This window comes from Diabrotica undecimpunctata, chromosome 2 (genome assembly GCF_040954645.1).
Source record: "Diabrotica undecimpunctata isolate CICGRU chromosome 2, icDiaUnde3, whole genome shotgun sequence".
NCBI classification, from domain to species: domain Eukaryota; kingdom Metazoa; phylum Arthropoda; class Insecta; order Coleoptera; family Chrysomelidae; genus Diabrotica; species Diabrotica undecimpunctata.
Window position 1 is genome coordinate 119544375 of NC_092804.1, and position 25928 is coordinate 119570302.

General features: G+C 30.7%; 1 protein-coding gene across 3 annotated transcripts in view; it reads left to right on the forward strand.

Moving 5' to 3' along the window:
* LOC140434824 (antichymotrypsin-2-like) overlaps window positions 1-25308 on the forward strand; it is a 62361-nt gene extending 37053 nt beyond the window's left edge. The window contains exons 4-5 of one of the 3 annotated variants that reach the window (XM_072523387.1): window positions 13636-13790; window positions 25099-25308. In XM_072523387.1, the coding sequence (XP_072379488.1) occupies window positions 13636-13763 (128 nt within the window). In that variant the 3' untranslated portion in view covers window positions 13764-13790; window positions 25099-25308. Of the gene's footprint in view, window positions 1-4820; window positions 5001-13635; window positions 13791-25098 lie in introns of those variants that run through there. The other 2 variants (XM_072523385.1, XM_072523386.1) reach the window with 2 other exon arrangements.
* Window positions 25309-25928: the final 620 nt, after the last annotated feature.

Below are 25928 nucleotides of genomic sequence, written 5' to 3' on the forward strand. Positions count from 1 at the left end.
TACAACACTCTGCTTTTTTCAGCCAGTAAACTTAAAGATATTTTATTTGCAGTTTCTGCCACTTCTGGTGGAGTTAGATTAAACTCTTCGTCAATATCCATCTTTTGATTTTTCACATACACAGAATTTTAAACAATAAAGTAAACAATGACATATAATGACAGATAGTACTAACAGCAGCTTCTTCATTTTAAATTTTTTAGTAGGTATATAAATTGGTATATATTTGGTTGCCTACGCCACAGGTCACTGCCAATCACAGATCATTTAATTAATTTATGCAAGCAATATGTTGGGTTGCCTTTAATGAAATCGATCATTAATAAAAAATCATTCATTAATAGAAGTCATTAATCAATGATTTTGAGGGTGTTAAAATTGATTATAAATGGACGGTCGACGAAAAAAAAAACTAGTAAACAAGTGTTTCTTTAAAATCATGTGTTGCCATGTAGTTATAAGTAGAATCGATGCCCGAATTTCAGGCTGAATAGTTGAGCGGTTTCTGCGTTACATATATATGTAACGCTAGGAGCTTAAGGGTTAAATATCATTCTACTATGTGAATTTTTGTTTTTATTAGTTTAAGTACTTCTTCTAAACTAACGTCTTTAAACGCTCTCGTTAATTCTACAAAGAATACATAAAAAGAGATCTTCTATATTCTAAGGCTTTCTTAATATTTTTTCTGTCATTAATATGTTATTATTACTGCGTTTTTCGGGTTTATTTGGCCAAAACATTGTTAATAGGTATATAATTATGTAATTTTCATTCGTCTTATTTTTCATATTTGCCTTTTAGTAACTTGTGTTGAGCGAGATGATTTTAGGGCTAATAATAACGTTCCACTAGTCTGTTATACGCCTACTTTTTAAAATTTTCTAAAAAAAATTAAAATTCGTTTATTTTCTTATTTGCTACTTCCTCCCAGTATATCAAGAATTTATTTATTATTCTATCATATTCGTGAACTTTTCTCTTTTTTTATTTTTTATAAAGCCATTCTGGATTTATTATTCACTTTTTTCTTCTTCTACTTCTACAGTCATTAAAAAGTTCTTTTATATTGACTCTCGATTTCGTTACTACTGTACTATCACTCTCCTTGCTCTTTTCCATCACCTTGATGATGAATCGCATCGAATATTATCTTTCTTTACTACTTATTTTATTATTTATATAGAGGTATTTTTATTAGTTTTGTCTTTATATTGTTGCGTAAAGGTAATTTTTCTTACTTCTATACTTTTTTTAGGTTTGTGTCATGTAATTTCTATTTTGCTTACATCTCATTCACATTTTTTTTCTAGTTGGGAAGGTTATCTTAAACATTTATTATAAACGTTTTTTAAACATCCAATTTGTAGTTTGACGTTCCAAAGCAACTAAGATTACTTTTTCAGGTTAGGTGGGTAGCTCGTTCTTACTTAAAAAATTACTTTTGAATATTTGTGCGTCGTTTTTAAGTTTCTACTTTAGCATTATAATTCGAGACATTTAAAGTTAAGATGCACTTTATCTAAGATGCTTATTTCACTTAGAAGGTATTTTCATTTTAGAAGATGCTTATTTCATTGTTTTTCTTCTTCGCGTGCCATATTAGAATGATTCGACGTTGGTGATCACCATTGCGAAGGTTTCTCGGTCTTCTGCCACATGAAATAATTGTCTCACATTTGATATCTGAATCCGTTCACGAATGTATTAAGTAAGAAACCTGTATTCTTTTTACACATCCATAGCTTTCTACTTTACCATTAAGGATCAGTTGCAGTATTCTTGATTTCCCTCACTATATATACTATACAGGGTGTTTCAAAAAAGGTAACCCCGTCTCTAGGGTAGGTAAAAAACTGAAAAATAATTGGCGTTTGCTTAGTAAAAATTTACGCATTTTTTACTATTTTGCCGAAACTACTGGCAACATTGTAATGAAATTTTATAAGAATATGTTTTGGAAGCTGATACATCCCATGAATTTGTTTTTATATCTGATTCTCATAGAGGGCGCTAGTTACACGGATCGTACCAAGTATTAGAATATATATCTTTTTTAAGAGTATAATTATTAATCAAAATTTCAAGTAAACTTAAACATCATTAAATTTTACACGAAAAAGGTACTCTTAGTAAAACTCGATACTGTGTACCGTTTTCAGAATATTTTGATTTGAAAATTATGAAGTAATAATTGATGCTGGTATGAAATAGTTAGTAATTAAACAAAACTCACAAGAAGAAAATTAAATTAATGTCTAAGAACATAAAATAAAATTCAATTACAGTAAGTGTTAAAAATATATTCCGTTTTCGCGAATACACAAGTCTATTCTTTTTTCTAAAGATTCCATTAACCTTCTTAACTAACCGTAGGGGATCAGCTATGATGTCATTAAATTAATGTTGAATTCTTTCTTCCAATTCTTGGCGTGAATTTACCTCTGTAGCATAGACTTTTTCGTTAATATACGAGCAAACTGCGTAGTCCAAAGGGTTAAAATCGCATGACCGAGGAGACCAATGAATCGGAGCTTCTGCACCTCTACCATTCCGCCGATTCGGAAAATGATTACCCAACCAATTACGACACCTTCTATCAAAGTGTGGTGGAGCTCCATCGTGCAAAAAAATAAAGATCTTCGCTCGTTTAGCGTTAAATCTTCTAATATCTCGAATAAGGAATTATTTAAAAAATCAAGATACATATCACCATTTAAATTTCCAGGTAGAATATGATAACCTATTAATTTGTTACCTAAAGTTGCTGCCCAAACATTAACTTTAAATGAGTGTTGGTAATGTGATACCCTTTTGACTCGTGGATTCTCATCATACCAGTAGTGTGCATTATGGAAGTTAAACATACCTTGTCGCGTAAAGGTGGCCTCGTCCGTAAAAAAAATTCATTTTAAAAAATTTGGATTGTGGGCTGTCCTTTGTTGCAATATTTCACAAAAATCCACCCTAACCGGTAGATCATCTGGCAAGAGCTCTTGGACTTGTCTGTAATGATAAGGATGTAATTGCTGTTCTTTCAGTATCCGCTAAGTACTTGAACAAGAAGAATTTGTTTGTCTTGATATATTCCTTACGCTAACTGTTAGATCTTGATCAAGTAAATTTAAAATATTATTTTCTTTATTAATTGTTCTTGTTGCTCTTGGTCTACCAGAATTTATTTTATTTGGTCTCACTTCCCAGTTTCTCGACAACGTCGTTCAACGGCTCTAAATGTTTTTTTACTTGGTAAGTTTCTTCTAGGAAACTTTTCTGCATAACGTGTCTCAGCTGCACTAGAACATCCTAAACATTCGCCTAAGGTTAATAACATGTCAGTGTATTCAACATTTGAGTACATTTTGATTTGATTTTACAAATAACAAAGTTTCAAAACTCTCATTATTGTTGATTTATCGTCATAACAATCAATAAATGTTAGATTTCCATGGCACACTTGGACAAAATAGAGGTATACCTATTAGAACTTTATCATTACTACCAGCATCAATTATTACTTCTCTCTCTCTCTCTCTCTCTCTCTCTATCTCTCTCTCTCTCTCTCTCTCTCTCTCTTTCTACGGCGCTACAACCCAAATCGGGCCTTGGCCTCCTCCAAACTATGCCTCCAACCTTGTAGGTCCCGCGCCGATCTTCTCCAAGTTCTCACGTCTAGCAAATTTTGCACGTCCGCTGCCACTTCATCCTCCCATCTTTTCCGTGGCCTTCCTTTTGGTCTTGCACCTTGCATTTTACTATCAAGGGCTCTTTTCGGCAATCTTTCTGTCTCCATTCTTACTACATGACCAGCCAAGCGAAGTCTCTGAAGTTTAACGAATTCTGAGATCGGTGTCTCTTTAAACAGTTGGTAGATTTCATGCTTATACCTCGATCTCCATATTCCGTTTTCGTTAATAGGTCCAAATATCTTTCTTAGGACTTTTCTTTCGAAGACTTTCAGTTTTCTTTTTGTCTCTTCTGTCATCACCCATATCTCGCATCCATAACATACTATTGGTCTGATAATAGTTTTTTAATAATTTTTAATAATAATTAGTTAATTATTACTTCATAATTTTCAAATCAAAATATTCCGAAAACGGTACACAGTATCGAGTTTTACCAAAAGTACCTTTTTCGTGTAAAATTGAATGATGTTTAAGTTTACCTGAAATTTTGATTAATAATTATACTCTTAAAAAAGTTATATTGACTAATACTTAGTACGATCCGTGTAACTAGCGCCCCCTATGAAAATCAGATATAAAAACAAATTCATGGGATGTATCAGCTTTCAAAACATATTCGTATAAAATTTTATTACAATGTTGCCAGTAGTTTCGGCAAAATCGTAAAAAATACGTAAAATTTTTTTTCTTCAACGCCCTGTATCTTGAAAACGGATGGCGTTACAAAAATTTTTTACTTAACAAACCCCAATTATTTTTCAGTTTTTTACCTACCCTAGAGACGGGGTTACCTTTTTTTGAAACATCCTGTATATCTCTTACTATCTGTCCCAAATAAAACATTTTCTGCTGTTTACCAGTCTTTAGCAATTCTCTATCTTTGTTGTCCTTAGTAACTAGTTTATTGTAACTTATCCCAATATGACTATGTATGTACCTATAATATAAATAAGCTAAGTAAATCACTGCTTACTAAAAAAACTTGCTTTTAAAAAGGTATATATAAGTTTCTGTAATGAACAGGAGAGATAGATTTTTATCAATTCTAATATTTGGCGCTTTATTTTGTAGTATTTTTCTACTTATTCTTATCTGTTTGTATTTTATTTGATTTGTTTTATTTGATTTTAGTTAATTTAATGCCTGTGTCTCTCTACGAACCTCCAGTTAAATTCATCTTTGATGCCAACCATCCTTTCTACTTTTATATAAGGGACCTGAATACTGATCTAACACTTTTTAGTGGACGTTTTTTAAACTAAAATAATTTATTTATAGACCTTACTAATAAAATTTGTATTTGATGTCGTTTTTTAAATTTTTTATTATTACATTTCTTTTGATAACTTAATTCACAAAATATTTATTTCAAATGAAAAACTAGACGTGGGAGCTCGACGTTGCATAGGATTAACCTGGGCAGCGTTTGGTAAATTAAACTATGCATTTAAATCGGATCTACCCATATGCCTCAAAAGGCAAATCTTTGTGAAGGTAGTGAATAAATTTCGCGTCAATAAGAGGGATATGGAGTGCCAGATGTTAAGTGTCTCTGTGAGAGACCCAATCCTAAGCGAAGAAATACGTCTTAGAATAAAAACAACAGACGCCATTGAAAAAATCGCGTCGCTAAAACGGAATTTGGCAGAACAGGTCGCCAGATTATCAGAAAACCGATGGACAAAACGTATTGTCGAGTGAAGATTAAGACAAAAAGCAATACGGAGGAGAGGACGACCCACTAACTAGATGGACTGACGACCTGAAGGGTCTTAGCAATAGCTAGATGCCAGTTGCACAAGGCAAAGACAGATGGAAAGAGCTGAGAAAGACCTATATCCAGCAGTGCACGCATACAGATTGATGATGATTATGATAAACTAGGATGCTTTTCTTATACTTAATTAAGTTGAACGTACTGCAGAGTCATATCCCAATATTCAAAAACAGTGTTGCTTTTCGTAACTTCCCTCCTATTTCAGTTAACTTATCGTATATGGAACAACCATTTCATCTTATTTAAACCACTTATAATACTATTCCAGATATTTCTAACTTATCCTTCGAAAAAACACCTACACCCTCTTCCTATCCCGAGCTTAGCCATCAAAAAATTAAACAAAGGCTACGTTCTAATAACTTAGCTCCTTCTTCTTCTTCTTAACATGCCATACGCCAAAGTGCGTAGGCCACTATCTCATTACTAGAATTCTGTCCATTCTTTAATATTTCTTAACCAGGATAATTGTTTGCGGCCGGCTCCTCTCCTACCTTCGATCTTCCCTTGTAGGATTAATTGTGGTATTTCATATTTTGCTCCTCTCAATATGTGCTCAAGGTAACCAATCTTGCGTTTTTTAATTAATTCAAAGAAACTTAGCTCCGCTCATCTCCTATCACCCTCTCCTAATTTACCTCCAATTTCAATTTTATAGCCTCCGCCTGAGTTCTTATCATCTATCATAAAAAAACCTAAATAGAAATCAAGAAAATCAAAATTAACTGATTATGACTGTCACAATATGAATCAAGAGTCGCTCGCCATTATTAATAAACTCTAAAAAGATGTCCAATGATCTTTTTCACTTGTAACGTGTAATCAAACCTACTACATTCTTTGAAAACTTCTTTGGCACTGACGACTCTATATGTAAATCTAGTAAATTTATCACTGACGTACTCTCCTTAATGAAACTTATTGCCTAAATCTATACCAGAACTAAAGGAAGATTTTAAAAAGTCGTATAACACGTCTGTTAAATAAAATTAAACTATAGCTCTATTCCAATCAAAAAGATTTTACTGAACAACTGCTCACTGACAATGGAAACAAGTGACTCCCCGTTCTTTCTAAATGATTTTTCTTTCTCTTCCTTTGTTTCTTTTCCAAACATTCAGTCTATGATACGCTGGAGTTGCGATGGATTTTATTTTTGTCTAGAGAGGATTTAAAAGGTTGTAAGCTTTATTAAAAGAACCCGTACTCTAATTATGTAATTGACGGGTCATCTGACCTCATTATGTGGCTAGTTCCAAGTACTTTGTGGACGTTTTTTACTAATGATGATCTGGTAGGAATGAAAACGTTGTGTCCAAAAAAATTACCATTTGCAGCATATACATTGCTTCTGACCACACCCTTAATGAAAAAGAGTTAGCCGATTTAATATTTTAACTTCCCCTCCCATACATTCTGGTTAGTATTTAATACTCATAACAGAATTTGGGGCACATCTCATACTTTTGGTAAAGACAAAGGTATAGAAAACGTTTCAAAATGTGCCGACAACTATCTGTTAAAAACTGGATCCAAAACCCATTTTAATATTTTTTAAGGTTCATTTTTAGCCAATGATCTTAGCGTTTGTGACTCTAGAATGACATCTTCTTTCTCATGGAAGGCTTTGGATGATCTATATAATAGTAACAACTTTCTTATTAACATATCCAGTTCTTTCAATAAAAAAACATTGTGGCAGTTATTTTGCCTACCACATAGGGTATTACTGTAGGGGGTTAAAAATTGGGGACAGAAATTGCTAGGTTGGGTATACAGTAAGCAAAAGAAACCGGAATGTTTGCGAACGGCTGCTCTTGGTTTGTTTTGGAGAGCTGTATCGTGAGAAAGTAAATGAAACAAGGGGACTGGAATGGGGTAACTACAAAAAGTGAATAAAAAGGGGTACTTACATGGATCTCCTGGACAAAACAACACAAGAAGGTTCCTAAGCTAAAATGGACGCCGCTTACAGGAATTTTCCTGCCGGATGGAAAGATAGGCTTTTCTTTCCTAAAAAATGCAAAAAGGGGTTGAATTCTTTTTAAAAGAAATATTAATCTTAGCTTAGAAAAAAAATAATACATTTTTATTATTGTCTTACCATAAATAGTTACAAATATAAATAATAAATTTAAAATAAAAACAAACTTACAATGTTGCTATCGGTTAACAACTCTAGATGTTGGAGACACTATAAGAATTTAAATTGTTAATAGGCGACATTTTGTAGCGGAAATAAATCATTACAAATGAAAAATATCTTTTTAAATTGAACTATGTATAGAGGTTAACCTTTTTTTAAAAACAAAGCAAAACGAATTCTAAATTTATGATTAGGTATTTACCGAATGTCAAGAAAAGAATGCTAACTGTCATATGTCAATACTAAATTTTAAAACTTTATAAGAATAATTAATATGACAGTTAGCCACTCCCCAATATTTATAATTTTACTTATTACAATTTCTTAACTTGTCTTAAAAGTAATTATCGATGGATACTGTCTATTTTTACTTAAAAAAATTAACAAAAAAAGGTACCTGATTTTCACTGAATATTATATCTCCTTTAAAAGTTCTGGGGTTAGAAATGGACTTAAAACTCACTGCAAAACAAACAAATGCGTCTCACAAACTGCAAAAATAGTCTAGAATGACCGCGGACAACAAAATGTGGATGGAAGCTTAACACTGACTCAACGGAATTCTATACATAGCCCAGAGGTGTACCAAATAAATTTTATACATTGAATATTCGATGGTTCTAAGGAATTTATACATGCTGCAACATAACTCTAAATAAGTTTACCAGATGCAGACTCACTGCAAAAATCATCTCCTCTACACACACAATTAAACCTTGGTAGAAATTAGATTGTAGTACTGTCATTCATTTATCCAAGAATGCTTTAAATAAATATCGGAGAAATAGAAGCAAGCAAAATCTTCTTCTATACAAACAACTTAAAGGTGAAGCCAAATTCATTATGAATCAAACCAAAAATCTTCGTGGTAAAATTATACTTCTTCTTTAACACTAAATTAAAACCCACTTAACTATGAAAAAAAATTCATAAACCCAAGACAATAGAACTAATCTTAAGATAGATACCTCTTCTAATTTTTAACAATATTCTAACAGCCAAGTAATTATCAACACACTCGCATATTATTTCGAAGATATATTTAATAAAATTAATACTGATTCCTTTTTTAGTTATTTACACACTTAATCTTTCTCCACCATTTTATCAAATACACATAATGTCATGTTTATAAACGTCTCCTTTACCCTACATAAACTGAAATTTGCCTTGTTTTCATATAAAAAATATGATGCTGGTCCCTATGACATCCCGATGACATATATATTTTTGAAAAATATCTATTTCCGCCATTCTACAATCGTTCCAATTAAAAACCTTGATCCATTCACACGCGTAGCTCCTAAATCATTTCATTGGATTTGTTATTTGTACCTCCTGCAAAGTTTTTAAAAAATGATAAATAAATGAGTCACATAACATCTTGGTTCCTTGAAGAGCATCATATTCTTCTTTAAGATCAATCCAGCTTCCTACGTAACCGGTCTTACTTTGATAACCTTGTTCTTTTTCAATCACACATTTCTCAAGCAATCAATAATCAACAATATGTCGTAGCAACTATATTTGTCATTGAAGAAGCTTTTAATTTAATCTCCAGAAATATAATAAATGACAAACTATCCTGAATAAATATAATTTAAATGGTAACATTGTTAATAATCTTTTTTTTATAATCAGGATGCCCTTCAAGGATCTGTATTAAGTTCAACTGTATTCATTTTTCTAATTAACGAACTATGTAAGTCCTTTTCTGTTTCCATAAAATATGTTAAATACGCTGATGACCCTAATCGTTTAGTGCCATGGTAAATTTGTTCCCATTACATGTTAACTTTTTTAAAGCACTGTAAATCTTTTACAAGATATATCTAACAAACTAGGATTATTACTTTATCAGAGTAAAACCATATTACTAAAAATTTTTAGAAAGACCTCCACATCTTTGCCCCAATTTACGACCTCAAATACTGATTTTAGCAAAAAATTAAAGAGATCAAAATTGTATTCAATATAATTCCCTATATTTTTGTTTATGTACATCTGTTACTAATTTCGCCGTTAACTCGAAAAATATCAACCGCACGAAAAAATTTGCAAAATAGAAATTTTAGGAAATCACAATTGCAACAATGTTAGTCCTTACCATTTTGTCGAAGAGATATTAAACAAAACTACTATTTCTATATAACCAATTACCGCAAGATCTAACGCTTGGGTCTTTACTGCATACTTACTACCTCAAATATTGATTTTAGCAAAAAAAAAGGAAACCAAGATTGTATGAAATAAAATTCTTTTAATTTTTGTTTATGTAAAATTATGTAGCAAAGTTAATAATAAACAGGATAATTCAATAATTTCAGACAAATTCAGAGTTAAAAAAGGTCAATTTTTTAGAATCTTTCCCACTGATTCTTTTCTTTGTTTGTATTTTATTTGATTTATTTTATTTCATTTTAGTTAATATTGTGCCTATATCTCTTCCACCTCCAACAAAATTCATCTTTAATGCCGATCATCCATTCTACTTTTTATAAGGGACCTGAATACTGGCCTAACCCTTTTTAGTGGACGTTTTTTGAACTAAAACCAAAATAATTTTCTAAAAAAGGCAGAAAACAAGTTATAAAAAATTTAAATAAAAGGGACAAGGAAAACTCAAAAACAAAATACATCATATACAGATTGAACGAATTTAAAACGGAACATACAATTTAATATATGTCTGTTTGAACTGCATTTGAAATACTGGACCAATATAAAACTTGGACAAAAATAAATCCATACCCGGTGATAGACATTGTATAAAATATCGTTCAACTATCTGTCTCCTTTTAGGAAGCACCATAGTCTATAGCGCCCGATCTTTTTATCTCCGGATAAATAGTTATCGGGAAGTTTACCTGACAGATTACAAGTAGTACATGCAAATCTATCAGTTTACCCTCCCGATAAATACTTCGGAGGGGAAAAGACCGGGCCTAAGTCAAAAACTAAAGTATCCTATAAAACTATTAACGTATTTGTATATAATTTAGGATTCTTGTATAATAAAAACAACAGCTAACTTAACTAGAAGTTAATCAAATTTTTGGCACACCTATGGGCTCAAGTATATCGTGTATATTATGTAATTATGTACTAGGCGATTTAATAAGAGATTCTTTAAATAAGTTGTCTTTTCATATCCCATTTATCAAACGATTTGTGGATGACTTAATACTTGCTTTACCTGCAGACAAAATAAATGAAACTTTACAAACTTTTAATAATTATAGTGAACATTTACAATTTACATGTGAAAAAGAGATAGAAAATAGCATCCCATACCTTGACATAAAAATCAAACGTAATGCACAAAATGTATTAAGCACTGAATGGTACAGAAAACCTATATTTAGTAACAGATTTATTAATTATTATTCACAACATCCACCTCATATGAAAATAAATTTGATATTGGCTTTAAAAAACAGAATAGTCAAATTATCACATATCAATAACATCAACAAATGGTTATTAGAACTGAAAGACATTTTATTAGAGAATTCATACCCAATTAAAATAATTAACAAATTTTTATTTAACAATCCTAATAATAGAATGATTGACATGAATCAAACAAGAGAACCAAATCAACAAATCGTGCAATCTCAATTTACTTTCACATCACTACCTTACATACCAACATTAACACCCAAACTAACTAAAGTCTTTGCTAACTATTCTCATATTAAAATTGCAACTAAAAATGTTAAAACGTTAGCATCATTGTATACAAAAACTAAATCACCTATTAGCATTATGGAAAGCTCAAATGTAGTTTATAGAATACCATGCGAAAATTGTGATAAGTCATACATCGGACACACATCTAGAAATCTAATAGGCAGACTAACATCACATAAAAGTGACCTTAGAAATAATAAAAATACGTGTGCATTAATAGATTATGCAATTAATAAAAATCATTCATTTAATTTCAATGAAACTAATATATTAAGACGTGAAAACCAATTAAATAAAAGCGAATTCTTAGAAATGGTATGCATAAATAAATATCAATGTGTTAATAAAAAAACTGATATTGATAAACTAAGCAATATCTATAATTACATTCTTTCTTACGAAAATTAATACTATAATTTTCTAATATTAGATTTTCTGACTATAAATACTATAATTTCAAAAAATTTAAATATTCATATTTGGCGCACTTTGTATGTAACCATAATAACAATCAAGAGCTAGTTATCAACAACAAAAAATATAATAAACAGAAACGAGTGTCTTTCTGACATAAATCAAACATCAATATAATAATCAATGTCATAATGGATTGATACAAAATTAAATAAAATTAAAATATTGTACTTACATAACTATATAATTTTAATAAGTTAATTTTTAATGTTTTGCCAATTTAAAAATTTAATGGAATAAGCTTATGTTGTAAGTTTTTATACTCGTTTTATACAATGTTATTTAATTCTAATTTCATTGTATTTACTGATACCATATTTTAGCATATCCTGAAGAAGCAAATAAATTTTGCGAAAGCTTGATTAAAGAACAAAGAGTTTCACTTTCCTGCCCTATTAATGACTGCAGCCTCAAAATAAAACTTTATTTTACATAACGTGTCAGTCAATAATACCTAACTACTTTATTTATATATATATATATATATATTTATATATATATATATATATATATATATATATATATATATATATTTATATATATATATATATATATATATATATATATATATATATATGTATATATATATATATATATATATATAAATATGTATATATATATATGTATATATATACAGTAGACTCCCTCTATAACGAGAACTGAAATGACAGACTAATTACTTCGTTATAAGCCGATTTCGTTATAACAGACAATCATAATACTGTGCATACATATGAATCTGTAGTTTTCTTAACCATTAACTTCCTATAGTGAAGCCATTCGGAGCAATATAAGATGCTAATAAATATTGTTTGAATGGCGTTTTTGAAAAAAAGTTATTTACTTTTATTGTCAATGAAATATATTAAAACATAAAAGAGTTGTTTACTATTATTATCAATGATATACGTTAAAACAAAAAAGCTGTACTTATATTTTTTTCCAACTACATAATGTATAAATCATATTTTCAAGGATAACATAAACTATTGCTTCTGCAATTTTAAGAACTCTGTTATTTTTAACTGTTTTAAATGGTCCAGTATCATTCTATCATATATTTCTAAAGATGTGAAACAGTTGTATTTATTCATTGTAAAGAAGTTTATTGCGGGCTGCAATTAAGTTTATTGAGGGGCTGTTTGAAAAGGTATTTATTTATAGCCACGACCGGACTAAAAACGTAAAAAACACGTTTTTGGATCTTATTTTCTCTCGTTATAACCAAATTTGCCTCGCTATAGACGGTTATAGTTCAATAGAAATTTCACGGGACATCTAATGTACCTCGTTATAAGCGAAACCTCGTAATAACCGTGTTCGTTATAGAGGGAGTATACTGTATATATATATATATATATATATATATATATATATATATATATATATATGTATATATATATATATATATATATATATATATGTATATATATATATATATATATATATATATATATTCCCTATATAAGGTTTTACTGTATCAAACCTATACTTGATACAGAAACAGAACTTATAGTGCAAAAATATGTATTTTTGTTCATTTACAACGGATGATCGTAATTTCGTTGCATCTCTTCTAAAATATGCCAACTGAAATTGATAATTCGGGATACCTTTACTAAGCACATCAGTTAAGTGTTCATTTGGTTATTGCTTTTCAAATAAAACTTTGGATATCTGAAAATTGAAATACGATTTATTTCGAAAATTCTTGTTTTAATACAGTGATTTATAGAAAGAAGCATGAGAGAAAGATTTTAATAAATTTTATTATTTGTTGCTTTGTTTAGTAGTATTTTTTCTACATATCCTTTTGTATATTTGTATTTTATTTAATTTATTTTATTTTATTTTAGTTGGTGGCGTGCTTGTGTCCATGCCTCCTCCAGTCAAATTTGTTTTTGATGCCGATCATCCATTTTTCTTTTACATAAGAGACCAAAATACTGGCATAACCCTTTTCAGTGGACGTTTTGTAAACTAAGACAAGTCAGCTCTCGAAAATACTACAGTACATTCATAATTTACATGTTACGTTTGTAAATTATTATATACATATATATATATATATATATATATATATATATATATATATATGTATATATATATATATATATATATATATATATATATATATATATATATATATATATGTAATATTAATTTTATATGCTTTGCTTCGCTTCCTTTCCTCCTCAGTGCCTCAGTGCTTTTCTTTTATATTTCCTGTATATCTGTATATATATATATATATATATATATATATATATATATATATATATATATATATATAGAAAAAAGGAGTACGACCGTCAATCCAAAATAAACTAAGGTACACTCGAAGAGTGGTGGGTTTTTCGGTCAAAGTGGAGAAATAAAAGACAAAGAAGGTGGCTACTTCATCTATTTATTGAAGACGTTTCGCTTTCTGCTCAGAAAGCATCATCAGTTCATCTAAAAAGAACAATATGAAACCAAACATCCATAGAGAAGTTACAACTAAAGTGTGTTACCTTACAAAGACATGTAGCAGTCAATGATGTTAAAAATATGAAAAAACTTACGAAACTGGACATTCAGAGTTAACGTTGTATAAAATAATTAATTGAAACTAGGTATAGTTTGCAATTTAACAAAATTAGCACAGCAAAAGAACATGTGATAAAAATACATGTATAAAAAAGTTATTATAAAATCTTAAGTAAAAAACATTAAGGTTTATTTTAAAGTGTAAAGAACTAAAAAGATCATACGAATGCACTTCCAACAAATTTATTTAATAAATTAGATTTTAATTTTAACTTTAGGTAACATTATAAGTTATTTAGATTAATAGTAATAAGATAAAATGAAGTTACCAGTCTTTAGCTTACTGAGTCTCGCCGATAAATGAATTTACAGGTTTAACACCAACGAAAACACGTGAAAATAGGTGGCCTTGAGGTCAAAGTGACATAAACAGCAAGGCAACCTACCAACCTCTATATATAAGGCGGTATGTTCAAAAATTGTGATAAATTTGGTTGACAGCTTGTCGTTAAAAAACCAAACAATTAAAGGAAAAGGTGGTTAAAATCACCACTCACCCCAACAGTGATTGATCTGTCAACAAAGAACAAAGCATGCGAAGTTAATCCAAAATATCATATATTATAATATTATGACGTCACTAGTTAGCCAGCTAACAGGTGAAGATTAATACAACTTCCACAGTCCAAAGGTTCAAACATTTAGGACCGTAATGAGAAAGATTCTATGAATCAATTTCAGTTTAATTTTATCAAACAAGTTTATCAAAAAGAACAATTACTTAATTATGTAAAAGTGATATTGATAAATATTAATAAAATATAAGTTGATAAATCTAAGTTAAGGAAGGAATAATTTATTTTATTTTATTTTTATTTAAATTTATTATATGAAAATGTAATAACAAAACCCCAATGTGGGACAAAATTTAAGTAAACAACATATCAAGCCTAATTCTGTAAAATTAATGCATGATAAATTTGACTCAAATTACTAATGTCGGTTCTCTTATTAAGGGTATTAGGATGTTTTAATATTGAACACATTTCTAAAAACTGTCTTTTTACGAGATTGCGTTCAGTGTCAAGAATTTTAACTTCATTAAAGTTTACTTCGTGCTTAGTGTTGATAGCATGTTGGGCAAGAGCACAAGTATGATAAATTAATATCACTGCGGTGAGTCGTAAGACGCCCTCTCAGTGATCTCCCTGTCTGACCGATGTAACATGAGTCACACTCAGCACAAGGTATATGATATACTACATTAACTTGTTCCAGAAGGGACAGAGGTGTTTTAGTTTTAGAAAACAAATTCCTGACAGTCTTAGCATTCTTAATAGCAATTTTAACCGGTACGTTGTTATGTTTGTACAGTTTAACGAGTTTCTCAGTAACTTGAGGAAAATAAGGTAAAGATGAGTAATGGGTAGTTGGATTCCCAAGTACAGTATTAGGCAGAACAGTGTTATTAATTGAATTATTTGATATTGTTCTGAGTTGGTCACCATTGGGTATGTCATTTAAAGAAGAACCATAACTTTGAGTATAAAGGTATTTATTAATAAGGGAGGATGGATAGGAATTCTCAATCAGAATATTTTTAAGTAATTGAAAGGATTCCCTTCGATTAATCGGATGTATCAGTCTATTTAGCCTGCAGCTTAAAGCTTTAATAAGGTTTAATTTATATTTAAAGGGATGACAAGAGTGGTAGTTGAGAAACCTATTAGAGGCCATTGGTTTCCTGTACCAACTTGTAGTAAGGGTGTTATCTCCCATTCTAATGACACGCATGTCGAAGACGGGAATACTATTTGTGTTGGAGTCCTCAAGTTCAACAGTGAACTGTAAATGAGGATCAAACTCATTGAATAAAGACAAGGTGGCCTGAATCTTGTCTGGAGGTAAGGCTAGTAATAAGTCATCAACATACCGTTTAATAAAAGGGATTTAGAAATCTAAACGACCAAGCCGGTCAGATACTAAATCATCCAGTACATAATTAACCAGGATGGGAGAGATTGAGGAACCCATAGGTGTCCCAAAAATTTGAAGGTAATATTTGTCATTGAAGACCAAAAAATTAGTGTCGAATATTAATTGTAAAAGTTCTGCAAATACATCCCAGGATACAGGACAGTTAGGTTGGATGGAGTTCCAGTGATTTCTTAAGGAGGTAATAACGCTAGAAAGAACCGAGTGTACCTTAGTTTATATATATTATTGTGATATTTTAAGTCTTGGTGCGCCAAGCAATAATTAGCTTATTAATTTTTTTGATTAATTAAAATTATTTAAATGATATGATTATGACTCTATCACAATTTTTAATTCTTTTATCTCAGGGTTAAATTCGTGCTTCAATATCTATGCTATTACATGTGAAAGGTAAGGTCCAAAGAATACCGGAATAATAAAAAACACATATGATCTAACACTATATATTGAAATAAAAATAATGAAATAATTCACACTCAAAAGTTTTCAATAAACAAATCTCATATAATGATTCTCAAAATTTTGTTCTACGTACGTGAACAATCAAAATTAATGGTACAAACAATATTAATTGAAATCTCAAAATCCCAAACTATTCTAACTCTCCTAATCAAAACATTTATATCCTTTCTAAATTAAGTGTAAAATTTGTGTTATCAATAAAAGAAAAAACTGCAGAAAACAAAAATATCTCTCTCTGATGATGAGTGGTCCAAATCCTTGTTCCTTGTAGACTATATTATCTCCTCTCAACCGCTCCCTATGTAATCAGCAATCGTACAACAGATTGTTGCAAGTATATCGTCCTTAATGATCTCCTTCAAAAGCACAAATCATTAAAATTATGATAGCCTTTCTCCTCTCGATAAACTAAATCTCTCGTTGGCCCGAGTGAAAAATGACTTTTGGAATATCTTCTCTTTACGATAAACTGAATCTCTCGTTGGCCTGAACAGTGACTCTTGGAATATAAGTAGAAAAATATGACTTACAATATTTGCTGCTTCAGCTTCTGTCAGATACACTAACTCCACAAAAACTCACTAACATTCAACACTACTGCTTGCTACATCTCGGGAACCGCCAGAGAACAATCACTGTTCGTCTTACAGACTTGGAAAACCAACTGATTATCATTTCTCTCTCCTAAATCTAGCTAAACTTTCATTCCTACATACCTATCCCACCTTTTTCAATCTCCGCCAATCAAAACTCGTCACAATTCCCCCATTTTTTATTTCGATAACAAACAAATTTTTACCTATAATTATAAAATTTCCTAAAACTTATTTACAAATAATATTTTTCTATAATTCTTAAAAACTAACAAAAACCTCCTTCTAAAATCTCTTCTATTGTCTCTAATCACTGCATTAATGTATTTGGAAAACCCGGTTCAATTGTTTTTGGATTTCACTTAAAATTATGCGGGTCACTCAAGTATAACAAAGAAATAATTTATGTATAGCTTACATTTTGTTTAGTACAGGTAATCCAAGAATTTAATAACTTTTCTTCTTCGAAATGTTTGTTGGATATTATCCTACTTATCTGAATTATTTTAATGTTTTTGAACTTTAAAATATTTTAATCAACCCAATATTTTTCTCGATTTTGCATATCATAACAATATATATATATATATATATATATATATATATATATATATATATATATATATATATATATATATATATATATATATATATATATATATATATATATATATATATATATATATATATATATATATATATATATATATATATGTTCCGAAAGATTTCCGCAGATACCTAGAGCTAATATTAATATTCTTACAAGAATTAATATTAAACCTAGCTAAGTTTCTTTTATACAGATCACGACATTTGTTTTATTGACCATTGAACACTATGGCAATCGCTGTGACATGTTACACGTTTCCACCTCTATATTCATTTCACAGTAGGTATGAATTGTCGTAATTGTCACATTAACATTAAAAATTGCAAACAAAGTTCTGAGAGAATAAACAAATAATTAATAAAATGCCTATTACGTTGTATACCGTCCAAGAAAAAGTTCAACTTGTAACATGGTACTTTCAGGGTCATATGATACACGAAGTAATTGATTTATTTATTGTTGCCTTCGAAAATAGACCCCCACCAAATGTTACAACAGTCAAAAATACCATTAAACATTTTCAAACTTCGGTATGTGTAAACAGTTGTAAAAAGTGTCGTGAAGGTAATAAACCACGTGTTAGACCTGTCGATGAGGAGCGTGAAAACGGGGATATTGATATTTGTACTTTTGTGGAAGCTAGTGAACCCTGAAATAGTGTACAAATTGCTAGGGAAGTTAACGTAAATACTCGAACTGTTCAGCGAGTTGTCAAAAGGAATGGGTATCACTGTTTACAGAACAACAGAAGATACAACCAACAGAAGAAGTTTCTGGAAGATAATTTTAGGCGGATTGAGTTTTGTGAATTTATGTTAGATAAACACAATGGAAATGTACACTTTTTAAAAAACATTTTATTTTATGATGAATTTTTATTATATAAAAAACACAGTCCATCCATTTCAAGGTATTATTCTCGGAAAAATAAGCAGCTCAATGTTGGAGTGCAAACGCAGCATCCGCAAAAGTTAAATGTTTGGACTGGGATGTTAGGCCACCATACTGTCGGTGCATTTTTTATCAATGGAAACCTAAACGGGCCCAAATATTTACAACTTTTACAGAATGAGATCATTCCGGCAGTTTGATGACTTCCCGTTAATTTTCAGGAGGTTTATTTCCAACAGGATGGGTGTTCGGCTCACAACTACAGAGCAACTATTGACTTCCTCACCCAAACGTTTCCTGATCAACTAATAAGTACACGTTGTACAATTAAACGGCCCGCTACTAGATTCTGTGACAGCGCCTAAAAATTTCTTTTTTTGGGGTTTTCTCAAAGAAAACATTTATAGGCATCAGTTTGAAAGGGCCACAAACCTAGTCGAATTAAGTGCAAAACTACTTCATTTCTCTGCAAGCATTACACCAGCCCTACTCCAAAATATGAGGAGAAATCTGTATGACAGATTTGGTTATTGTTTAGCACAAGGAGGTGGAATATTTGAGCCCTTAATCCATTAATCTTCTTTCCTAATTTTTATTTTTTGTAAGGTACATTTTAAGAATTTTATAGGTTGTTAATTAGGTAGTATTTTTTATGTTTAAGTTTGGAAGAAAGGTATGGTTATTTTTATTTAAAACTACAAACGATTCTTATTCTAATTTTTTTTCTTCTTTCTTGTCTTATTGTTATAAGCTTTGTCCATAAAATTTGTACAATTTTCAGTGACAATAAAGCATATTACTTATTTATTACTTATTTATTTGTATTGCCATTAAGGCTAAGAAATAACCAAAAAATTAGTTTTAGAGCATTATAATAAATATACGCTAGAGATGGGATTGCAATCAATCTTTATTCCTATGGTCAACAAAACAATGTCGTTATCTGTGTTTTGTCTGTGTAAAAGTCAGATCTACCCTACTAAAAAGTGTAAACATAAGGTGTGCTGTTTTCAATTGTGATGACGATAATTAAATTAAAGGTTTTGGTGGTGAAACTAGATTTTTTTCGGTTTCCCAAAGATAATGTCTGTTAATGGTTTAACTAGGAAAGGGGTAAGTTTTTCTCAAAGGTCTGACAAATAAATTCAATGTGCTTACTGTAAGTATGTGTTCTGTATATTTTACTAGTGATGATTTTGAAATTGATTCCATGGCAGAATTATTAGTATATGCCAGTGATAATAGAAGAATTTTAAAAAAGTATTTAGTAGGTACCTTCCATTTTAAGAAACAGATGTACAGTGAAACCCTGTAAAAAATTATGTAATGCTAGATTAGTGGAGAGACATGTTAAAAACAGTGAAACAACGGAAGTATTTTGTGTAACAATTTTGTGTTTCTTAATGTTGTCTAAATGTTTTTAGGTGAACTCTGGAAGGTGAAATATCGAGAAATAATTCCCGAACTTGCTGAAAATGTCAACATGAATAAAAGTGTTAAACAGCTGTTTTCCTAAAAGTCACGGAAACACAGAAGATAGAAACAAAACCACTTAGATAAGGAACTTAAATATATAGAAAACCTCAACAGAGAGAAAGACTTCGGAGCATTCCATAAAATTACTAACATCAACAAAAAAGAATAAAAGGTAATCACAAGACAATGCAGAAGTTTGAATAGCTACCTATGCCCACAAGGAAAGTTGTATTGAATAGACGGTTTAAATACTTTAACCAGGTGCTTAATATAGAGGAAGAAGAAGAAAACCTAGACGACGAAAGAGATGAGGTAAGGGGAACAGACGAGAGGAAAGAGGAATTACCAACGATTCTTGAAATTAAAGATGGAGTTAAAAAACTAGCCAGAAACAAAACACCCGGAATAGATAATCTCCCAGCTGAACTACATAAAGAAGGTGGCCATGATACCATAATAGCATTACAGCAGCTTACAAAAAAAATATCGACAAAGAAATTCCTCCCCAATGATTGAAATTTTGGAATACTTTGCACCATACACAAAAATGGAGATATCTTTGAATTCAGCTTATTAACTATTTTCCACAGTACTATGCAGGGCCGCCGCTACCATGTGTGCCAAGTGTGCATCGCACACGGGCGGCCAACAATAGGGGCGGCCAAAAGCAGTCCAATGATGATAATACTTTTTTATAACAAAAATAAATTCAAATAATTAAATAGTAATGATTTACATAATTCTGTGAACTCTAATATTCCAAACAACAATAATTATTTAAATTTAGGACCTATTCAACTTCAAGCGAAGTCCAAACCATAGAAAAAAGTACCAAACAATTGAATATTCCTGCGGATAGAGACAGAGGATTTGATGACAATAGTGCGAGTGCTGATGCTGAAACGCCTGAACCCGAAACCACCAACATGCAGTAAAAATAAGTTTTGAGTCAGTGGAATTTTTTAATACTGTACAGGAACTATATGTATTTTTTTCTTCTTCCAATATTAGATGGAACATTTTATTAAAGCACCTTCCAAAGTTGATATTAAAAGCATTGCCGGACACGCGACAGGAGAGTCAGATCGATGCAATCGCACCATTAAAAACCCAGATTAGTGAAATATATGATGCTTTAGAAGAATTGCAAAATGATAACACAAGGGATATAAATACTAGGACTTTAGCAAAATCCATTAAAAATAAAATTTGGAAATTCAAATTCATGTGTTCTGTTGTAGTGTGGCAAGATATTATAAGTAAAATAAACGTGATTAGCAAAATCCTTCCTAGCAAAAAAGTCCAAAGTTTGATATAAAATCTTCACTTGATGCACTTGATAATTTAAATATTTAATTTCATAACCAAACGTTCTGAAGAACATTCGTTCAAAATTTTGTAACCGAATCCAGAGAGATATCTACAAAAGATAACATAGAAGAAGATTTCCTAGCTCATCTACCGAACGAATTAGAAGAAGAAAAGTGCATTTTGAGTATGAAGGAGCTGATGAACCTATGTTATCTCCGGAATTGTCATTTAAAATAAATTTTTTTTTGAGATTTTGGATGCTGCCATAACAGCAATTAAAGAACGGTTCCAATTACTTCAAAAGCACACAGACATTTTTAGTGTAATATATGGCATAACCAAAGTTAAAAACGATGATGAAGTTAAAACCAATTGTGAGAAAGTGAATCAAGCCCTTACAGACATAAACAGCTCAGAGACTGACATTAGTGCAACCGATTTATATGAAGAAATTAGAGCTATTCAACCATTTTTTTTCGCAGAAAAAAATCCTAGTGATATTCTTGAATATATTTACGAAAATAATCTTGTAATAACATTTTCCAACTTAACTTTTTTTTCCGCAGAAAAAAATCCTAGTGATATTCTTAAATATATTTACGAAAATAATCTTGTATCAACATTTTCCAACTTAATTTTCCAACTGAACTATAAGAGTACGTATATTCCTAACTCTAAATGTTACTGTAGCTACGGGTGAGCGGTAGTTTTCAAAACTTCAGATTATTAAAAACTATTTGCGACCCTCAATGAAGCAAGATAGACTTTCTGCTTTAGCAATGTTATCTATAGAACATGAAGTGTGTGCGACATTGGACATTAAAGATATTGTCAAAAAGTTTTCCGAGACGAAAGCCAGAAAAGTGCGTTTTTAGTTTTTTTATGTGTTTATGTTTCTATTCACGATTTATTTCAATTAAATGGACGTTTAAATTAGGATATTAGGATATACATATTCTGGACGTTGGATCCTGGTTATTAAATTAGGATGAGGGACGTTTAAATTAGGATATTAGGATGGAATATTAGGATATTAGGATATACATTAGGATAATATATGGACGTTGGATCATGGAGATTAGTCTAAATGTTTTTATCTATGTACAAATTGTTATTGTTATATTATGCATCTTCTGCACATTTCTTTAAATAATAGTATGTATGTCTAAAGTGTTGGAAGGGGGACGGCAAATATTAAGTTGCACACGGGCGGCCAATACCTTAGCGGCGGCCCTGGTACTATGTTACCGTATGACACCATATGCAGAACGAATAGTAGGAAAATACCAGGCTGGTTTCAGAAGTAAAAAATTGACAATTCATCAGATTGCAACACTAAAACAAATTTTAGAAAAAACACTGAAATATGAAATTGATACCCATCACATATTTATAGACAACAAAGCAGCTTACTACTCTGTGAATAGAAAAGCAATATTCAAAGCAATGGAAGAGCTAGGAATTAGGGATGGGAAAAACCTACCGGTTTTAACCGAAAACCGGTTTTTTTACTCCGCAATAACCGGTTTTATCGGTTGTTTTTTTGTCCCGGTTATAACCGGTTTTTTATTTTTAAAGTAAAAACCGGTTATTAGGTTTTTAGGGGTGATTAGGATTAGGTTCGGTATTATTTTGGATCCCAATCATAATTATTATTCTCAAGTAATTATTCCAAACAAAACTATAATTCACATTTTATTTTATTTTATAAATACACAAGCAAACTTGTAACCTATTGGATTAAAAAAACCGAAAACCGGTTTTTGTAAAAACCGGTTTTTTTGGCCGGTTATAACCGCCAGGTTAAACCGTAAGCAAAAAAAACCGGTATAACCGAAAACCGGTGTTTTGTCAAAAACCGCCATCCCTACTAGGAATACGAAATCAGTTGGTAAATTTAACAAAACTAACTCTTGAAAAAGTTGAATGTAGATGTAGAGTACGAATTCAGGGGGAACTGTCTTAACCTTTCCTATATACTGTTCACTCTGGCTTTAAAAAAAGTAATACGTATGTCACAAATGACAACCATTGGTTTAATATATAATAAATTAGTGCAAATCCTTTCCTATGCTGATGATATCAATATTATTGGGAGAACGGAAAACGCTGTACGAGAGGCGTATGTCGCGTTAAGAAATTACCAAAAAAAATGGGTTTAATAATAGATACCAACAAAACGAAATATATAAAAATTAGCACGCAACCACAAATTCTACGACCACTTGTTATAGAAACCGACGTCATCGAAGAATTGGACGAGTTTGTATACCTGGGAGCGCTCTTTATTACTGAAAATAATAGTAGCGCAGAGATAAACCGCAGAATTTGCACGGCCAGCAGATGCTATTTTAGGCTCAATTTTCTTCTTAAATCCACAAATATATCGAGAAATACAAAAATAAAACTCTACAAAACAATAATACGCCCAGTGTTTAAATATGGTTCAGAGACCCAGACTCAAACAATACAACAACGGCGATACAACTAAAATATACCAGGAACCCTATATCTTAAAACATATTAAGATAGGACGTCTGAGGTGGATAGGGCATCTAATGCGTATGGAACAAAATGAACCAACTAGAAAAACGCTCCTTGATAGACCCATTGGTCGAAGAAGAAGAGGAAGGCCCAGAACAAGGTTCCTTGATAACATTGATAAAGACATGAGAAATATAGGAATACGTGCTTTGCGAAGGAAGGCGATGGACAGGGAGGGAAGACTGAAGAAAAATTCTTGAGAAGGCTAGGACCCACGCAGGGTTGTAACGCCAGAATGATGGTAATGATATTTTCGAATTTCTCTTTCAGTAGTATGCATCATTATTTTTCAAGAAATTTGTTATTAGACTTGGAGACGCATCTTTTGTAGTTATTTTCCTCAAATATTCTTTTTTCCTCTTGTTGATAGTTTTTTTTTTTTAATATGGGCAAGCATTGAATAAATAAAGTTTTAGAATTAGTTTTTAATATTTTATTACTAAATTTAACAAACAATTAAAAAATCAATAAAAAATAAATAGTTTACTTAACCTTACATACATTTTTACTATATAAGGTTTTACTGTATCAAACTTATACTAGATATAGAAACTTATATCCCAAAAATATGTTTTTTTGTTCATTTACAACGGATGATCGTAATTTCTTTGCATCTCTTCTAAAATATGCCTAATAATCTAAAAAATTGATAATTCGGGATACCAGGACTAAGCACTACAGTTAAGTGTTCATTTGGTTATTACTTTTAAAATAAAACTTTAGAGGTGTGCAAATTGAAATACGATTTATTACAAAAATTCTTGTTTTTATACAGTGATTTATAGGATGGAGCAGGAGAGAAATATTTTAATAAATTTTATTATTTGTTGCTTTGTTTTGTAGTATTTTTTTACATATCGTTTTGTATATTTGTGTTTTATTTGATTTATTTTATTTTATTTCAGTTGGTATCTCGGCTCTGTCCATGCCGCTTCCAGTCAAATTCGTTTTTGAAGCCGATCATCCATTTTTCTTTTACATAAGAGACCAAAATACTGGCATGACCCTGTTTAGTGGACGTTTTGTAAACTACGACAATTCAGCTTTCGAAAAATAGTACATTCATTATTTACATAAAAATTTTGTTATTGTTATAATATAGGTATTGATATATATGCTTTTCTTCGCTTCCTTTCCTCCTCATCGCTTTTCTTTTCTTTTATATCCGTCATATATATATATATATATATATATATATATATATATATATATATATATATATATATATGACGGATATAAAACACCAGCTCGGTGTACAGAAAAACAAAAAGTCTAACGCATCAGTTTAAAATTCTAGATGAATCTGCGGCTTAGACTAGAATATGCTGGTGTCTGATCTGCCTATGGTGGAGCAGTACGGCAAGAGATAAGGGCTTGCGGCTCGGCGTGACGCCTAAAATACCGGGTATATATATAGATATATAGATATATATATATATATATATATATATATATATATATATATATATATATATATATATATATATATATATATATACATTTATGATCCGACAGATTTCCGCGGTTAGTGTAATTAAACCTATGTAGAGCAAACATTAATACTATTACAAGAATTAATATTAAACTCAACAGTCTTTCGGGTTGAACCGTGCGATTATTATAGAGCCGAGCTTTCGACATCCTCTTTGATGTCTTCTTCAGAGCTTCCGAGGTCTTAGTCTACCGAGCCATGATACTGTGACTAACAAGATACGATATTGCGAATACTGAAGAG